This window comes from Rhyacophila brunnea, unplaced genomic scaffold (assembly GCF_057557595.1).
Source record: "Rhyacophila brunnea isolate RB1 unplaced genomic scaffold, BYU_Rbru_1.0 scaffold_1, whole genome shotgun sequence".
Lineage (NCBI taxonomy): Eukaryota > Metazoa > Arthropoda > Insecta > Trichoptera > Rhyacophilidae > Rhyacophila > Rhyacophila brunnea.
In genome coordinates this window covers 40,489,747-40,510,163 of record NW_028232751.1, presented here as the reverse complement: position 1 = coordinate 40,510,163, position 20,417 = coordinate 40,489,747, and the positions used below count along the sequence as shown (strand labels likewise).

General features: G+C 33.6%; 1 protein-coding gene across 1 annotated transcript in view; it reads right to left on the bottom strand.

Annotated features, from left to right (window-relative positions):
• LOC147079781 (lysosomal proton-coupled steroid conjugate and bile acid symporter SLC46A3) overlaps positions 1–14,262 on the bottom strand; it is a 32,984-nt gene extending 18,722 nt beyond the window's left edge. The window contains exons 1-2 of the mRNA XM_085944124.1: positions 13,950–14,262; positions 107–310 (exon numbers count right to left, since the gene is read on the bottom strand). Of these exons, the coding sequence (XP_085800250.1) occupies positions 107–310; positions 13,950–13,982 (237 nt within the window). The 5' untranslated portion in view covers positions 13,983–14,262. The remainder of the gene's footprint in view (positions 1–106; positions 311–13,949) is intronic.
• Positions 14,263–20,417: the final 6,155 nt, after the last annotated feature.

The window sequence follows — 20,417 nt, the reverse complement described above, 5'->3', positions numbered from 1 at the left end:
ATGTCACTATACATGTGTAGGTGCCATTTAATAAAAGATTAATGAATATTACCCATGGAATAGTGGTAAATAAACGTATACTGTAGCAAATTAATAAAACCAATACCTGAACTTTGTCATTTATTTCTGTTTCGTTGGCATCTTTGAGATGATCACAGATTGTTCCATCAAATCTTAAATTTACAGTACAGGCTTTATGCACAAAAAATGCTTGCTCTACAACTGATGTGATACTAAATGCAAACATATACAGGAACATGACAGGTTCCACCGTTATTAGTGATAGTTTCCATTGAGATTCAGGCCGTACCTGTAATCATAAAATAGGTGTTCAATAATTAGTATTCCCACTGAGGAGTAGTAGCATAACGCCTGACTCTGAAGCTATGGATGCTGGTTTGAATATCACATCTGGCAGAAATCACATGTTATTTTCAAAGTGTGTCCAAGAACAAGAATCCAATATGATTACTTACGGCAAATATAAATGGGGTGGCGATATGCCCCGTTCTCGTGTTAAAATGGTAATTTAAATGATGACTGTAATGGTTATAATCACATGGTATTCACTTTCTTGTGAATTTTCACGTATAAAAAGTTTCACTTTAAAAACACAACATGTGACTTGGCCAAGCGGTCTTATACGAGCCCACAGATCAAAAGGCTCGCATTCGAACCACTACTACATGGTGGGAGAACATACAATATAAAGCCGAGTCTGGACACAGATGCATTTAGACATGAACAAATGAACATTGTATAAAAACTGTTTACAGACATTTAAAATGTTCTGATACAAATGTCTATGTATTTTTTGTGCCGTGGATGGAACACAATATTCACAAACAGATGAAACTGTTGGTTTCAAAGTCAGTAAGTAACCTCCTTATTCCACCATTTTGAGATAATCACATACAACCGCCAACCACATTTAGGTATGCAAATAGAATACTTGAATTTTTTCAAACATATTAGTTAACAATTGGAAAAACAAAATAGCGAAATAAAATTAAAATTAATAAAAAAAAAACATGTTGGTTGTAAAATATAAAAAAAGGCAGCTGATCAATATAAACTGCTTTGTCACCACCCTTTGGTTTAACCCTATGTAACAAACAAACAGCTGGATATATTATTTTATGAATATAAATATTATACATGAAACAATACTTTATAAAATAAGAACCATAAAAAATATCAAAAATAGTAAAAATGGAGGTTACCGACTTTGACCAACCAACAGCCTCAGACGATCTTGGTATAAATTAGATAATGCACATTATGACAAACAATATTATACATTTCTAAATAAAGCAATGTTTTTGTAAATAAATGTTTTGTCTTTACTTAAATACATTTGGCGCTTCATTGAAAATTCCAGCAAAGCAATATTATCGATCCATCTTTTGTAGGCCCCCGTAAATCCATAACAATCTTTTTTTCAGGAGACAGTCAAAATCATTAAATTATCATTTTAAATGGAATTTCCGAATACATAAATGAAAACTATAAATAATTCCTGTATATAAAATGACAATGATGTCGGATATTTTAAGTACAAGCTTTGAAAATTTTTCCGCAGTATGTATATATATAAATAATTAAGAAGTTTTGTAGATTGATTTTTGAAATGATTAGTCATGTTATGGATGCAAGAATCTTAGATATAGGTAAGATATTCGATATTATTAGCATATCATATAATGAAAATATCATTTTAGACTAAAATAGGATTTACAAGTTTCACAAGATTGACTTGACGATATGGAGCTGTATTTTACACAACATAATAAGGTAAACGACTCTTATACTGACGTTGGCGGCAATACTGGCATAATGGCATTTTTGTCTGTTACATATTAAGAGAATTTAGTCACCAATGAGGATTATTTATGTTATTTATGTTTTAGTTCTGAATATACCCTTCTAGAAAATTTCCTAATCTTTGCATAGAGTAGTGGAAAATCAATTCTAAGGCGTCAACGACCCTGGATGTGCATGTGCGGTGTGAATTCATTAAAGTTTTGATTTTTTTCCATTAAATAAAAGTATAAACTAAGGTAAATTAATTTTACAGATTCTATGATTCATTATGTATTATTTTTAAGTGTTTATGGCTAAATTTACGAATAAAAATGGTTTTTATGATTTTATTATTATTTTAAATTAATAAATATCAAAGTTATTAAAAAATGCCATCATCACAACAATATCAATAATAAATTGTTTTATATCAAATGTTGCAATTTTCGCTCTATATGTCAATATTATAGTCGTACCTTATTACAATAAATTTGAACCAATATGATGTACCGTTGTACGATTTTGTACGTAAAGTATCATAACTTTCAGCCAATTCAGTTTTTAGTCTATTCATAACCATAATCAAAAATTATTAAAAAGTCCATAGACACCAATCTGCTGAAAATCTTAAATTATATTTTCTCAAGTATTCCTGGGTATACACTGGCTCCTGGCTCCCAGGTACAGAAATATATACATACTATGTGATAGCACTCAACATATTGCAAGAACATATTATAGGTATGGAAAGTAAATATTACAATTTATTTAACATTAACGGCAACTAGATCACAAGTTCGCAACGTTTTTCATGTACATATTTTTTTTCACTCGAGGAAGCAAACGCATTTTAAAAAATTTATTTAAAAATTTATATAAAAAAAACCTATTTCTATATGGAAACAACCAAAATTTCAAGGTTTTGAGTTAATAATGCCATTCGATGTAGAAAGTGATTTTCTCTATAATTCAATAAAAGAAAGAAAAAGGAAAATTTCTTCAACAGGTCATAAAATTGAATAACCCTTTCTGAGATTAATCATTAATTCAATTATAAATGGGAATGCCTGGGTTAATTATTTGTTAAATTTAAAATTTTATTGTGCATTGTCAAGTTCATTAATAAATAATAAAAAATAATTTAACATCACATTTTACATAGTGTTTTTTTTTTCATATGATCATAATATTTTTTTATTCACATTGTTATAAATTTGCTGATTTTCGGTCAAAGAAGTTAATTTAGTGTCAAATTCCCCCGACCCCATCAAGATTTCATAATCACATATTTATATAAATAAAATAAAAAACAATATGTCGTTCAAACATGATGACAACAATGAATCTTACATGATAATTCATAATTTTTAATTATTTTATTTCAGTTTACTATTTAGTAGTTGATGATCCCCTAGAAAACATCTTACAACTCGCATAAGGGTCGCGACCCATGAATTAGAAACCCGTGCTCGAGTCCAAAATGATGAACACTGAAATCACAAATAACTTAAGTATGTGAAATAAAATTGTTAAGTCATTCCTTGATAAAGTTGTAGAACAATCTTGCACCTAGATAGATAGATAAGAATTTATAATGATTACGTGACATTTTTATCAACATGTACAAGATAATTTGAGAGTTTGGACCGATTGTATTATTGATGATTCCGTTATAAGATTCAATGTTTTACTTCACCATCAATCAGAGCGTGGTTATTAATCAGACACTCCAGTCCTATATATCGATGTATGATTAGATTGTAATTGTTGTAGATTAACATTTGACATTCAAATTAAAGCTAATACTTCATGTTCAGTTCAATCTCGAATAAAATATAAATCAATGAATTATTTTTTTAATTCAATGAATAATTCATGAGATTTTGCGATATGAAACATTTTTTATTCAACATAATTTAAAAAAACCTCAAATATTAAAAAAAAACAAAATTTTTCCATGTTTGATCCTGAGAGTGTCATATGGACCACCACATAGTGCAAGCGGCCCACGATGGCTGAGCGGTTACCACGTCGACTTATAATCTAATGGGTACCAGGTTCGAATCCCAGATCTGGTAAAATTTACATGTTCTTTTTCAATATGTGTTTGGACCCAGAGTATGACCCAAATAGGTTGAACAAGTGGCTAAAATCCATTTCTCATAAAAACAAAATCTGCTGATAATATTATAAACACCAATTAGAAAAAAATATGACACCCGGCGAACTCGAACCTGGATTTACACCAATGTGATTTACCAATTAAGCAATGTGTGTCTTATCTAAATACGTCAAAATTAGCTAGTATTCAAACATATCTTAAAAACCTAACTCGAAAGAATTATTAACAAACATTAAGGCCCCACATGCCCAACGTAGGTCAAAATGAAGATTTTATGGTATTTTCGGAGCATAACCCTGGACATTCTTTAAACGTTGTAGATCATCTATATATATAATTTTGAAACCTTATTATCCTTTATATTTATTTTTAACATTTGATGACTGTATAAAGTATTTTCATTACATAAAATAGTATTCTTTTAAACCTCTCGATCTAATGTTTTAGAACAGCGATACTCAACCTGTGGCCCTTTAAGCTTTTATGTGCGGCCCGAAACACATTTATTATCAGGAATTTCCTATATCTTGAGATTCGTTTCGACTTTGACGCACAGATCACTCATTTTTCTTCAATTTTTTATTTTATTTTTCTCATTACTTTTGAATATATATTTACCGATTATTAAACTTTTCTAACTATTTTTCGATAACAACTTTACCTAGAGACATCACCTTAATTAATAAATATGTATCTGAAAACATTAAAATGTTTTTTTTTTAAGTCTGTTGCAAGGGATGGTGTGATGAGGGGTAGGTGATGAATAAAATCAGAAGGTTTTGATGCGTATAAAAGTAATTCCCCAAATTTATTATCCCTTAACACAAATTACAGATTCAATTTACAGCTTGAATAATACAAAGTTCATAAATTAGATTACGACGATAGTGTTTGTGATAAAAGTTATTTTAACGTTGAAGCGAGCGGCGTGTTATTAAGACGAGCGAATTTAAGGTACTGATCTCTTGTTGGATTGCCACGTCTGTTTTTATATTGAAAGTAGACAAAGGAAATGCTATCCACAGCGTGGGTAAATTTATTGTTTTGTTCCCACATTGCGGATAGATTCCTGGGATTTTGTCTGCGAAATTTGATTAAGGTACAAACGTTATCAGTCCAACAATGGATTTCACACGACACAATGACAGGAATGCACTGTTTACTCGTTCATTCCTGTGATGGACAACTGACACCCGGCACTTAAGCATTTCTTCAGCCGGCGGGAGGTGATCATATGTCCGTTCTCACGGCAGTGTTTTGCTGATTATTAAAAATATTGAATTATTAAAATGTTGTAATTTTTAGGTTTTAACTGCTATCTACACATTGCACTGTCTGCGGACTACTTCCACCCTCATACCCCCCTTCCAGCGAAATGCGGCACGCAAATCGCGATGAAAGTAGGTAGAGGTGGTCGCTTGAAGGTCCAATCAGATCTGTCTCGGTGGATGCTGCGGTGGTCTGCATCCCGGGACGTCTGCTCTCATGTCCTTGATGACTCTCTTGGTGATGTGCTTTTTGCAATTTGTCCATAGCAGGTAGCTAGAAACTGCTTTCATTCTGCTAAATTATAATCGGTAAATTTATCTGTAATAATTAAATTGATATTGGTCATCCACATTTCACTTCTGATATTGGTGACCCTCGACACACCCATAAGTGGTGTAAAAATTAAATTCATTCAATTCAACTCATTTAATTTTGCAGACTCCGTTTTATAATTTTTATCATGTTCACGCTGCGTTTTCTGGGGATTGCGAGTCGATCGGGCCGTGCTGTTCGTGCTGTTTACCGCGTTTAACTATAACGCCATCTCCGCGCTCAGCCAACGCGTTCAACTATAACGCAGTTCTGCAAACCTTTGACACGACAATGGCCATCATCATCATCAGATCAGCCTCAGCCGAACTCACCATGGAAGAAGACGCATCATCTGGACACATACAGACAACTACAACACACCAGGATCTACTACAGTGCACGCTAATGGCACTACCAATTCCTTGGTTCGATGACAGCTTCCACGATTTCGACAATCCGTCTTCGCCATCAGAGGCCAGCCACAATAATCCAATCAGATTCTGCCCACTTCAGAGTCCTAACACGTCGAACGAGACACCGGACCACGCAGACCACCAAGCCACCAAGGATTCTCATCCTTGCACTCATCAGCCACATTCATCCAACCGCCAGCGCAGCCAAATCACCGAAGCACCGTGGACCTCGCAGCAAATCAGGAGGAGGCAGTTCCGGTGCAGCCAGCAGCTGACCAGCGCATCACCAGCGGCACGACGGACGGCGCAGAGCAACCCGCTTTGGCCATCATCATCCGCCAGCTGCACGCACATGACATGTTAACTCCGCTCAGGCAAGCTCAAGGTTTTCCTACACACATTCATATATAGGTACACACCACGAAATTAGCATTTCTAGTTACACTTAGAAGCAGCAACCCTTGACTTCTGTCACCAAGACATTTTTACTTGAAGGATCTATTCTTAACACTAGATAGATTCCTGACTATTGGTAATTGTTTAAGGCACCTTTGATACTCCAACTTTAGACTTCACAAAACTCAACCAACCATTTTTCAACCCTTCGTAGTTTCAATAACGCACTTTTGAACTACCCACTGTGCCTGTTACGTACATACATACTATATGTACTAACAGGGCAGCTTCTAAGCTCGTCCGAAGGTACACGCGAAATGCCCTCGACAGCTTATATCTCTCTTAGCCCTGTAGACCCACTCACAAGCTAAGCTACCATTTCCACACTTCTGCACACATTGCAAGTCGGAAACGCCAGAAGAATTCATCTTACGAGCAGCCGAATGACATATTCCCTCGTACTTAATGTTTTCTGTTGGCCAGCAAACAAAATACCTTGGTTGAACTTACAAGCCTAACTACATTGGACACTCTATCAAATAATTCAAGTCACAACCCCAGCTTCTGCATTATAACTTAATGCTATTTTCATACTACCTACGTTAGGTCAATGACTTTTACAACTCTCAATAAAAGTAAATACATCACTATCACAAACATCAAGGGAAATCTAAGCGAGCCAGATGAGTTACAATTTCAAAACATGAAAACGAAGCAATTCGACACCTGCAAACAAATACAGTGTTATGAAACAACCGAATTAAACCAGTGCGAGTATCATGTTTCACAACAGTCAAACCTGACCTACATCAAGCATCTCAAATGACAAATATTATTTTCAAAATTATGATTGTAAGCACAATTTAACATACAGGCAATGTTAATGTGCTAAGCAATGAACAAGAGACGCACTCTCAGCAAAATACTACTCTGAATTTGTCAGTACAGTCTGATCCACGAAACGCGAGCGCTGTACCGAATAAAGACAACACACGACCAGATCTTCACATCAACCCATCACCAGCAGCCAGTCAACACCCTCTTCAACATCTTCCTGTATCGCAATCCTCCACTCGGATTACTGGAAGGGGGGTCCTGTAGGGGTCATTACTCCTCGCGAAGAGTTGAGATTTCCTCCCGCAAGGTGATCACCAGCTTGCTGATGCCGCACAGGTCTTCCATCGTGGTTTCAGCAATGGATGCCTTTGATGTGGAATCTGCCATGGCGTCAGCTAGGTCTGCAACCTTGTTGAGATCCGCGTCCTTCTGTGTCGCCAGTACCAATTGCATGGTATGTGGTAAGCGACCCATCCAAAGCGTGCGTAGGATGTCATCAGTAACGGCTGCTCCTGCGAGAGAACGTAGGTGGCGCAAGAACTGTGATGGTTTGCGATCACCAACTTCCTCGTGCTCCAGTAGTCGTCTGGTCTTCTGCTCCTGGGTAGAGCTCAGCCTTCTCGTCAGCTCCGTCCTGAGGTGCTCGTAGGCTCCTTCACGAGGTGGGTTAAGGATGATGTCTCGAACCTCTGAAGCGTAACGAGATTCCAAAGCTCCCAGGATGTATCCAAATTTGGTCGCGTCAGTCGTGACGCCAGCTGCTTCGAAGCTTCGCTCCACCATGCAGAACCACATTTCCGGGTCTTCTGGACAGAATGGTGGGATCCTCACTGCCACGCGGCTGATCTGAGGTGTGGTCTGCTGGGCTGGTGCTGGTGTTGTCGTTTCTCCTCCGGCATTGCTGCCATACCCGCTGGAGAACTGTCCATTGGGCATCTTGACAAGGCAAGTGAATTTAAGAAAATTAACGCGGGAAAACGGATGTTGAAAACTGCGCGGGAAAACGAGCTCCAACGAAAAAAATAATTCTCTCACAAACACAGTAAAATAGTAGTTAATAAAAAAATTAAACGAAGTCTGTAAAATGAAAATGAATGAATTGAATTTTACTTTACGGGTCACCACTGTTGCAAGGGATGGTGTGATGAGGGGTAGGTGATGAATAAAATCAGAAGGTTTTGATGCGTATAAAAGTAATTCCCCAAATTTATTATCCCTTAACACAAATTACAGATTCAATTTACAGCTTGAATAATACAAAGTTCATAAATTAGATTACGACGATAGTGTTTGTGATAAAAGTTATTTTAACGTTGAAGCGAGCGGCGTGTTATTAAGACGAGCGAATTTAAGGTACTGATCTCTTGTTGGATTGCCACGTCTGTTTTTATATTGAAAGTAGACAAAGGAAATGCTATCCACAGCGTGGGTAAATTTATTGTTTTGTTCCCACATTGCGGATAGATTCCTGGGATTTTGTCTGCGAAATTTGATTAAGGTACAAACGTTATCAGTCCAACAATGGATTTCACACGACACAATGACAGGAATGCACTGTTTACTCGTTCATTCCTGTGATGGACAACTGACACCCGGCACTTAAGCATTTCTTCAGCCGGCGGGAGGTGATCATATGTCCGTTCTCACGGCAGTGTTTTGCTGATTATTAAAAATATTGAATTATTAAAATGTTGTAATTTTTAGGTTTTAACTGCTATCTACACATTGCACTGTCTGCGGACTACTTCCACCCTCAAGTCAAAGATAAACTTACAATTGTTGTAAAAAAAATGTGAATTTGCTACATATTTAATTCCCCAGTTACGTTATTAATACATTATATTGGTACTGTTCGGTTATCAGGAATACAGCGGAAAACACATTTTGAAAATAGCCGATAAACTGGATATTAAAATTTAGTTTATTAAGGTTTCAATTTTTTTTATCCTAAGACAATATAATGTTAATAAGTGAATACTAGACTAAAATTGACGATAAAAAATATTCTTCTATTTATAAAATATCTAAAATTGTGTATGGTTTAATGGCATAATTTTATATATTTAATAAATAAATGAATATTTTTTGACTATGACTTGGATTTAGGGTTTAATTGAATTTTAAAAAGTAACAAACACTATCTACATCAGTGGTCGGTAACCTTTTGAGAGACTGGGAAAAAATCAATTTCGGAAAAATATTTGGTTAGTGGGTAGCTGAGTACCTCCGCTACATGGAAGTACATTGGAATGTGGATAACTGAAAAAAAATCTATTTTTTTAAAAAGGTACATGTTCAAACATGTGCTTTAACATGATCTTACTCCCTACTTCATTTATCGTTTGTCAATTTATGGCTACGGCCGTATGTTGTAGCTTAACCACTGGGAAATGCCAATAGAAATGGCGTATTTAAAAAAAATACTACCTTATCCTTAGGTCAATATGTATTTTAAAACAATCATTATTCGTATGATGTTTATCATATTTGAATGGTCAAAGACATAGCTTATACTTAGTATCTTTAGAATTATCTTCAAATGTGTTAATATTGCCCATTTTTTGAATAATAAAATGCCTAATTCTTGTCAAATTTGGGATCACAGAGATTATCAATATAATTTTTATCGTAAATATTTCACTATAATAATGTCGACATAAATTATACTAATGGTTTTATAAATGCGTTTAAAAATTAATAAATGTAAAAAATCTTAACACCACTGCATATGGATGTACTGAATTATGACTATATTCTAAAACATTAGAGCGAGAGGTTTAAAAGAATACTATTTTATGTAACAAAAATACTTTATGCAGTCATCAAATGTTTAAAATAAATATAACGGATAATAAGGCTTCAAAATTATATAAATAGATTGTCTACAACGTTTAAGGTATGTCCAGGATCATGCTTTAAAAATAGAACAAAAGCTCCATTTTGATCTACGCTGAGCATGTCCCCCCTTAAGTAGTCGATAAGTATGTAATAATGGATAAAAATGAATGGGTCCAAAATTGTAATATTCTTTTCGATTACCCATAATTCACCTTCCTCCAACAGATCATGCTGTTCGTAGGATATCCTGAATATACATAATATTTGTTACATAGGATATGCAACTACATATTTTAATCACGGCAAACAGCTGATGATGTGTGAATAGTATGGTCTATGGCGTATATTATGCTGTATGGTATTGCGGAATGCCAGAGATTAATTTATGTAATATTCATAACATAGCATGGATTGGTGAAGGGTGGAGGTAGGCTGTTCTGATCCGGCATAATTAGTGCACACCAAACTTTGTTAGTCATACGTATTAATTTTCATTGAACTAAGACTACACATTACAGATAGTGTTGGTTAATTTTAAAAATTCAATTAAACCAAGACATAATAGATAATAGTCAAAAAATATTCGTACATCCATAAAATACCAAAAATCATGCCATTAAATCAAACATAATTTTAGATATTCCAGAGGTAAAATGAATTAAAAAAAAAAAGCCCACACTGCATTTTGTTACTCTTAATTCAATTAAAACAATGAAGTATGGACTGACAATTCATCATTCAATCACAATTTTTGTCGGATTTCTACACCTACCTTCACAATGATGGTTTGGTTTAGGTTAGGGTTTATTTGAAATTTAAAAACAAACCAGCACCATCTGCAATTTGTATTTGTGGTTCACACAAAACAAATAAGTATGACTGAGAAAGTTTAGTGTGCACTATTTATGTCAGATCTCCACAGCTTACCTCCACCGTTCGCCACTGATAGAATGTGAATAATAATAAACAATAATTGTGGAAGTTTCAAGCAATCTATAGTTCAGAACTTTCAGATAAATTGTGACAACGAATTGTGCAATTAACACCTCATATATTATATAGTACAGTAGAACCTCGATATAATGAACAAAGGTGAGAGGGTGTCCGTTAAAGTCGAAAGTCGAAAGTCGGTTATATAATAACACAAACGATATCCTGTTTATTCGTCTTCGGATGATAATTCCAGACACACCTGTTGTGAACCGACGTTAATGTTGGTTGTGATGCGCTTACTGTCGGTAATCCTACCCAGAGTCACCTTCATCTACTTCTAACCACTGTAAACTTATTGAATGGAGTAATAAATGCATTCATTCCTTTCGAGTAAACAAATTATACTGCGAGCAGGACTGCATTATGACTCGAATTCGAGTGGTATGACGTGATTATCATGCGCAGAACATTGTTTACAAGCGGTGAAACTTGGATTTAAACATGTATAATATTAACAAGTTTCACATTTGACCGAATATTTTGTCAGTTATATCCAAAGTCCGCTATATTGAGATTCTACTGAACTTAATGTATCGAATATTTCTGGGGATACTCTGCATCTCTAGCACTTATGGATCGCATGGCACTGATACACACCTACGTTTGCCAAAGAAATTTTAATGCATTTATTGAAAAATACGAAGCAAACTACATAATCATTTTTATTCGTATAGGCCAGGGTTGGCGAACTTTTTTACATACGCGTGCCAAAATTTTCTAAATATTATTTTTCGACTGTCTGGTGTGCCGAGCAGTTTTTTTTTATTTGAAAAAATGTGAAAAAACAATACTATTAAAAGGCATATCTTTTATTCTTTGAATAATTTTTTCCTCATTATCAAAATTTTCAAAGAGATCGTGGAAGCATTTTAACCAAGCTTCTTTCATGCTGCAAAAAAACAAGCAGCTGTTTATATTATTTGAATGACTGCCGATAAATTTCATCAGGTTGGTTGGTTGAATATTTTTATTTTTAATTTCCCGGTTGGTCTCAAAGCATTGTAAATCGATCAAAACCAGAGGGTCGTGGCGAGGCTTCCCTTGTCACCTGATGAGGTCTGTGCTGTAATATTATGTAACGCATAAAACCTACGAATTATGCAATTATATATTTACATTAAACGTAATGCTTATTCTTGAAGAGTATTTGCCTGCTATTTTTTATACAATGCGATCCGTCATTTATGCATGAATTTCGTCGTTTCCGTTTGCGCATCGATTTGCAAAGATCGTTGGTAGAAATAATATTAAAAACCGAAGAAAATACGCATGGCTATGTCGTCATTATTTTTTTATATTATCATTTACTTATATTAATTTGTAGACCTTTTTTGCATTTTTTTTTAAATTATTGTAGGTACAATAATTAAAAAAATAGGTAAAATCATCTCGCCTGCCATAGGTTCGCCATCACTGATATAGGCAATAGTACAAATCATTTAATAATAGGATATATAAACATAAATCAATGCCACATCTAGCATTGTTCAAACTCATTGACATAATATTTATTATGAATACACACACTGTAATATTATCATCTACAATAGATATGACCTTTGGAAAGGCATCATAATTAAATATCATGCCAGTTATGGTGATGTATTTATTCATAATCGATGAAGAGAGTATAATATTATCATTAAATTAATCAAAATAATTATTTGAATTTAAATGCAGTGTAAACCAGTTTTCTTCAACCTTGTAACACCCGCAGCCCAGTGAAAATAAGAGAAATATATCAGGGAATGGTATCAGCCAGAAATAAAAACCAATATAGATAAAATTTTATTTATTAAATCTTGTTATAAAATTACATTTTTTGGTTAAGCTTCAATTACATTGAGCTTCTTTAGGAGCTGTTTATTGGCGAATTTAAAAGCGGGCGATTCAGCTAGGTACTGCGATTTGATGATTACACACAAAACTTTCCATTCGCTGAGAAGCCACAAGCCAGCGACTATTTTGACGGAACGTAGTTCGTTTTTTTACCGGGAGGTTGGTACTGCGCTCTACTGCGCAGACGCAGTAGACCCACACGCCGGCGTGTAGCGTGTAAAGTTAACCGGCTTTCAACTTTTCTCGGTAGAGTGTTTACAACCTGCTTATTAACTTATTCGATGATTACACTGGGCGACTTTACAGGCAAATTGTAAATTCGTCAATAAACAGCTCGTAAAGAAGCTCAATGTAATTGAGGCTTTAGTGTGACATCTGCGGCTGCTTCTTTGTAAACAAATTTGATATATGTGGTTTAATTAGCATCAGTAGATTTCTTGGTTTTCAAAGAAAATCAAAAATATCAGTAGATCTACTGAAATTTCAGTAGACATGGCAACGCCAGCACTATCTAGTGGAAATTTCCCTGAATCGTGTAGCGGTATAGTTGGTTGAAAGCACGGTGAAAACTTTCGCGGATTAGGAATAAATTCTTGCAGACCGCCGGTTGAAGAACACTTGTAAACATTAATTAATAAAGTATGTTAATAATAATGATGCATTCCTAAATATAAGTAAATACGCATATTGACAATGCAATACTAATATGATCGCGCAATATTTATTCAAAGCATAATTACTTTTAACCAAATGGTAAAGATACAGTACTTTACTATCATTTTTGTGGTTGAAGTGTTTTGAGACCAAAAACAAAACCAAATCCTAATACAATCTACTGAAAAACAGTAGGTTTTGTTAGGTTTTTGGTCTCAAAAGACCTTAATTACGAAAACTATATTATGAAGTACCTAATGTATCTTTCTTTACCCCTAATTTATGAAAATTAAGAAAAAATAATGTAAACAAATGCTAATGACTTGTGATTCTTTTCCTGCATACTTCTTTATGAATAACAAACATAACATAGTAAATACTATAAATATTGATCAATGATAGATAATAATATGAACAGGTAATGTTTTGGGTCGGCTATGCGAATGAAAGTCAAATTATATAGAGTTTCTCACCACACGAACGACAGGTTCATCGGAAGGTTCCATCTTGCGAATAATTATAAAAATATATTTCAATCAAAACACCAAGAATCAATTATTAATTTTACACGCACTCAAAATTTGAAAGTATTCAAACAGGGGTCAGCGTTGCCAGATGAAGCCATTCAAAACGCAGTAGAATTTTTTTATATCTTTTCAAATATATCATTAGATTGTCAAAATATATGAATACTGTTTAATTATCCTGTTTTGTAATAAAAGTTATTGTATAAGAGGTTATGTACCACAAACAGTATGTCCCAACATGATCCCAACTTAAAACTATTGAAACTAGTGTTGCCACTCGATAGTCGATACTGTTAATGGCACAGGATGAGGATGCTAGGCTGCCAGCCTGAAGTTAGAGAAATGACACTAGTTACCTCCTTGCTCCGAATTCCCATTGCAAATTTTATTTACCTGCCTAGGTAGGTACCTATTCCATCTCGTAATATCCCTGATTCCAATCTCTTTGCCTGATTCATATTTTTTATCTGAAACTTTATCGTTCAATTAATGTAAAACTTTGTAAATTTAACGTATTTCACGAGCTTTTTGCACTGTTGGTGATGAACTTATTTCATGAGAAAAAATATTAAATATCTTTAAAATCCGATGAACACATTATTGTCAGTATTGTGTAGGTATCGCATTCATTGGATTGAAATATTGAACCTAATAGACCATTAATTTTATTGGATTTAAATATTATAGCATTTATTTATCATTAACCACAAGTGGTATACAATAACCCTTGTCCTTGGTTATTGGTTATGGTACCGCCGTTGCGAGATATTTTTGTAAACGGCAGTTGGCAGTACTGTCTCTATCTTTTCAGTGGATTCGTTTGAATGGCGGCCTTTTCTTGCTTGCTGAAAAAATAGTATTTCTTCGTCTTGAAAACTAAAAACTTAAATTCTGTGTTACTTTATAGTTACCTTTGTGAGTGTTCATTGAAGTATTGCAACGAATTTTACGAAATTTGTGTTCTTTGTCTCTTCTTCGCAAGTGTTCAAAAGAAAGATCCATCGTCCATTAACTTTCAGGCGTTTTAAGTAAGCAATAATTATATTTTGTTTGTATTATGTTAAACAACTGTTCAAAATAGTATCTTTATTCAACCACGCAGCAACAATAACCAATTTCCAAATATATTACGATAAACATACAATCGTGAAAATCTCAAACATTATAATTTCCAAACAGCGTAGTTGACGACTGGGCCATATGTATTTAACTACATAATATTTATATCGTTTCGTTTAATAGATGATAACATTCATAACCATTTATAGGTAGGGGTTGACTTATTTATGTTATACTTTGATTTCATATTTCTCCATCCTCCATCGTGTCACAAGAATTATGGCGAGTGGCGTTGACCGAGATGTTAAATAAATCAACACATATCTCAGCTCATGGGAACCTGTTGAAATAGCATTTTTCGGGTCATATATTGCATGAAAAAGTTTTTTTGTCAGAAAGGTTTGATTTGCAGGTTTAATAGTACGAGATAATCCGCATGTACTACCTTATTATTGTTACGAGTGCACCAAATGTTGTCATTCTGTAGACGGTTTTCCATGGTGGGTAGGTAACACGGCTCTTGCTTCGGAAAAAAGGTGCCGCTAAAGGTGGCGACCTTAGCGAGCAGGACTCTAGCGCGCAATTTATTATTTTTATATATTATATACTTATATTAATTTATTTATTTATTATATTCATGCAATGTGTTATGTTTTATTATATACATTAAAAAGAACCAAAAAAAACTTTCAAACTTTTTTAATAAAAACACAACATATTATAAATTATATTATAAAAAAAACATAAGAAAAATTGAAATCAAAATAAAACATACATAATTATAAACTGTTTATAAAAGACATATATTTATAAATACAAATTTAAATGTCATTATTATTAGCGATTCTTCTTAAGGGCGGACGTGCTCAGCGTGGGTCAAAATGGTGCTTTTTTTCTATTTTCAAAGCATGATTCTGGACATACCTTAAACGCTATAGATAATCTATTTATATAATTTTAAAGCCTTATTATCCTTTATATTTATTTTAAACATTTGATGACTGCATATAGTATTTTTATTACATAAAATAGTATTCTTTTAAACCTCTCGCTCTAATGTTTTAGAATATAGTCATATTTCGGTACATAACTGTGCAGTGGTGTTAAGATTTTTTACATTTATTAATTTTTAGACGCATTTATAAAACCATTAGTATAATTTATTACGAGATAATTTTTGTAAAATATTCACGATAAAAAATTATATTGATAATCTCTGTGATCCCAAATTTGACAAGAATTATGCATTTTATTATTCCAAATTCGGCAAGATTAACACATTTGAAGATGATTCTAAAGATACTTATTATAAGCTATGTCTTTGACCATTCAAGTGTGATAAACATCTTATGAATAATGTTTGCTTTATAATAATTATTGACCTAATAATAAGGTAGTGTTTTTCTGAAATACGCCTTTTCTTTTGGCATTCCCCAGTATTTAAGCTACAACATACGGCCGTAGCCATTAATTGACATACTATAATTAAAGTAGGGAGTAAAATTATGTTAACGCGCGTGTTTGAACATGTACATAACAGATTTTTTTTAAATTTTTTTAAACGGTACATGTTCAAACACGCGCGTCAATATAATTTTACTCCCTACTTCAATTATAATTGTCAATTTATGGCTACGGCCGTATGTTGTAGCTTAACCACTGGGGAATGACAAAAGAAATGGCGTATTTCAAAAAATCACTACCTCTTAGGTCAATAATTATTATAAAGCAATCATTATTCATAAGATTTTTATCACACTTGAATGGTCAAAGTCATAGCTATAATAAATATCTTTAGAATCATCTTCAAATGTGTTAATCTTGCCGATTTTTTGAATAATAAAATGCCTAATTCTTGTCAAATTTGGGATCACAGAGATTTTCAATATAATTTTTTATCGTAAATATTTTACAAAAATTATCTCATAATAAATTATACTAATAGTTTTATAAATGCGTTTAAAAATTAATAAATGTAAAAAATCTTAACACCACTGCACATTTATGTACCGAAATATGACTATATTCTAAAACATTAGAGCGAGAGGTTTAAAAGAATACTATTTTATGTAACAAAAATACTTTATGCAGTCATCAAATGTTTAGAATAACTATAAGGATAATAAGGCTTCAAAATTATATAAATAGATTATCTATAACGTTTAAGGAGTGTCCAGGATCATGGTTTGAAAATACAATAAAAACTCAATTTTGACCTACAACGAGCACGTGGGCCGTTAATTAACGCATTTTATAACGTTATTTGTTAATTTATTGTAAGTTTATTTTAGAGATTATTTTTTGATTTTAGATACACCCTTCGATTGACTTCTTCCACAATGCTAAAGATGCTATAATCCAGGACCCACGAATTAGTAGGAACCCCGTAGCCGTAACAGTCGCCTCCTCGACAATCTCGAAGAAAGTAAGTAAAAACCTTTAATAAACCAACTTTAACATTGAAATTATTTACAGAATGTGGGGGGGGGGGGAAGAAAGAAAATTTGCAAATTACTCCGGTGAATGGAATATTACTTCTTCTTTGTCAGGACCTCATACCTGAGGATCGTGTGATTTGGTCATCGAATAGTCTTCTCAACGGATTGGCCTTCTCGTCTCAGTATTCTACGACGCGAAGGCATGCGGTGGTAGAAGATCCATGACTCATGAACTGGTGCAACCACTCGATGTTTGCTTTAATACAGGGCTCGAAATGGACTGTAGCGCCATTCCGGTTCAAAAAATCACAAAAATTATCTCTCCGTCTCGTGGAAATATGTATTTTACTGTCTGAGCTAGATGTGTGATATTATAAAAAATCGTAGACACTTATTTTTATAAAATAGACATACAATTAGATATTTATGTTAATATTTTGCTAAAACTATCGAGCTATCGAGATAAACTATCGTTTGTAAAATATTCTATTTCGAACGCTGCTTTAATATTATGGTTAAAAGACAAGACACAAACGGACACCAACAATCCTCGCAAGAAAAATCGCAATCACTTAGCTGCAGGTCAGGTCTTCATCGCTATACAATACAGAACGTGCTGAATATCTGGGTATATGGTCCCAGTGACGTCCCTAGATAAAATCTCGCCCCTAGGCAGCACTAAAATGCCGCCCCATTTTTTTATATAGTGTTTTTTTATCATCCTTTCATGATTCCAATATCTACGAAATGTGTTGAATGAAACAGACTAAAATCGTGGACCAGGAGTGGAGGTGAGACCCTCTGTAAAATAGGGTACCTACATCTTTAGTTTCGACAGCCAACGTGTAGTCAACCAATAGTGCGCACTGGTTAATAAGTCAGCCAGTAATTATTCACAAATCTGCATGTGTTGTTTCTGGTTGAAGGACGTTGAAATGCAACGAAAATAAACTAGACATCGCGAATCCGACAGAAAAATTACAGTCATGTTAAACCTTTTATGTTAATTAATACATTTTATTTCCAACTAGTGAGCTGATTTTTTAATGGGAAAGATATTTTAGTAATTAAGTTTAGGTAGCTATTTCTATTTATATCAAATGAATCTCCTCGATTTTCTGATCTTCAAGTAACTGTCGCCAAGTGACGCTCAATCTGCCTACCCCCACGGGACGCCATTGTATGGTCCACTTGGGAATCTTGCATAATGCAACCATTAGGTAATGATATCCATAATTTAAGATATTTAAAAAAAAACACTAGGTCACTTGATATTAAAATATATAATAATATATAAATAAATTATCACAAACATGTATCAACTTACCTATGAAACGTAATACCATCTTCTTGCTAATCAGTACGGCTACCACATTTTAATACAACACACACAACCATCTTTTCTACTTAATTAACCAAATATTTACCACTGACTTTATATTTAACACAAAAAATAGCAATTTTAGCAACACGCGCTCACAGGTTATCGACACTTAGCTATGAGACAAACTAAGATTTCATGGTGACACCATAGCAAGATATCTTACACATCTGTAAACCTTTTATCTTACTCTAGCGCATGTTGCAGAGATTATAAGGGTGCCGAATACTTTCTCACTCGCACTTATGCATCACTATTGTTCAGGCCTTGGTTTCAATACTGTGTCCATACCAAAATGAAATTTCATTTAAATAAAAGCATTTCAAGTACACATCTTTATTTTCTATAAAAATGTTTTGTAAAATAAATATAAACAATACTAAAACTATGAATTAGTCAAAAATCTTTTCAATACATTAGTGAAAACTTGAACTAAATTTTACACGATCATAAAATAATAATTATTTTTATAACGCTTTTATAAAGTTTATACTAAGTAGGTAATGTCTTTAAATGAAATGAAATATTTTTCATTTTAACGATTTTAGATGACTACATATTTATTAATTAAAATACTTTATAATGTAAATTATCAAAAAATTCTCAAATTGCAAGCATCTCCTATATATTATCGCTAGGTGGAGTATTCATGTTAATAATGGCGGCACGTTGCATTGTGCGTGGTTCCCCCAGTAACTTTTTATGTCTATTTTTTACCATACAGGATCATGGTCAGATGATATGTTTCTGAATTAGTTTTAGTGGATGTTATGCTATTTATGTAATTTACATAGGTAGTTAAATTGATTTCTTACATTTTCCATCTTCATCTTATGGAGATTTCGAAGTATACCTACAATTGCTTTTCTGGAAGTTGTATTATTGTGTTAATCACAATCATACTTTGGTTAAAATAATTGCAATTGTAGTACTTTTCCCCGATCACTTCTCAATCCTACGAACTCACCATTTTTACCATTACCGATATTTGCATTGAAATCTCCTAATCAGTTTCAAACACCGACTTGTAATATGTACAAATATTTTTACTTTTTTTTCAGATTTCTTCAACTTTCAAATAATATCTTCAATTCCTCAAGCCGCATTGATCGACAGCCAAAACCCTTCGCCACCATAATTTCACGTCATGGATCAACTTCCGCCAGAAATGCTGATGTTAATATTTTCCTACTTACCATACGAGTCGATAAAAAATGCTGAGAGTGTATGTACACACTGGAAAGATGTGGCTAGAATTCCGGCAGTTTGGGATCGAATACCGATTCAATTCGATGGTAGATGTCCTCAACCCGTGAAAATGTTTCTAGACGCATATGGAGCCCATAGCAACCTTATACAAGAACTTGAATTGACCAAGGTTGTGGGTTTTGATGTATTGAAAAGTATTTTGGAAATTTGTCCTAAAATTAAAATACTTACTCTGAAGAATTGCTTAAGTTTTCAGCTTTGTACAGGAGTTGTTGAGTCTCTTTCTCAATTGGAAGAGCTTAATATAACTGACTTTTATTGTGATAG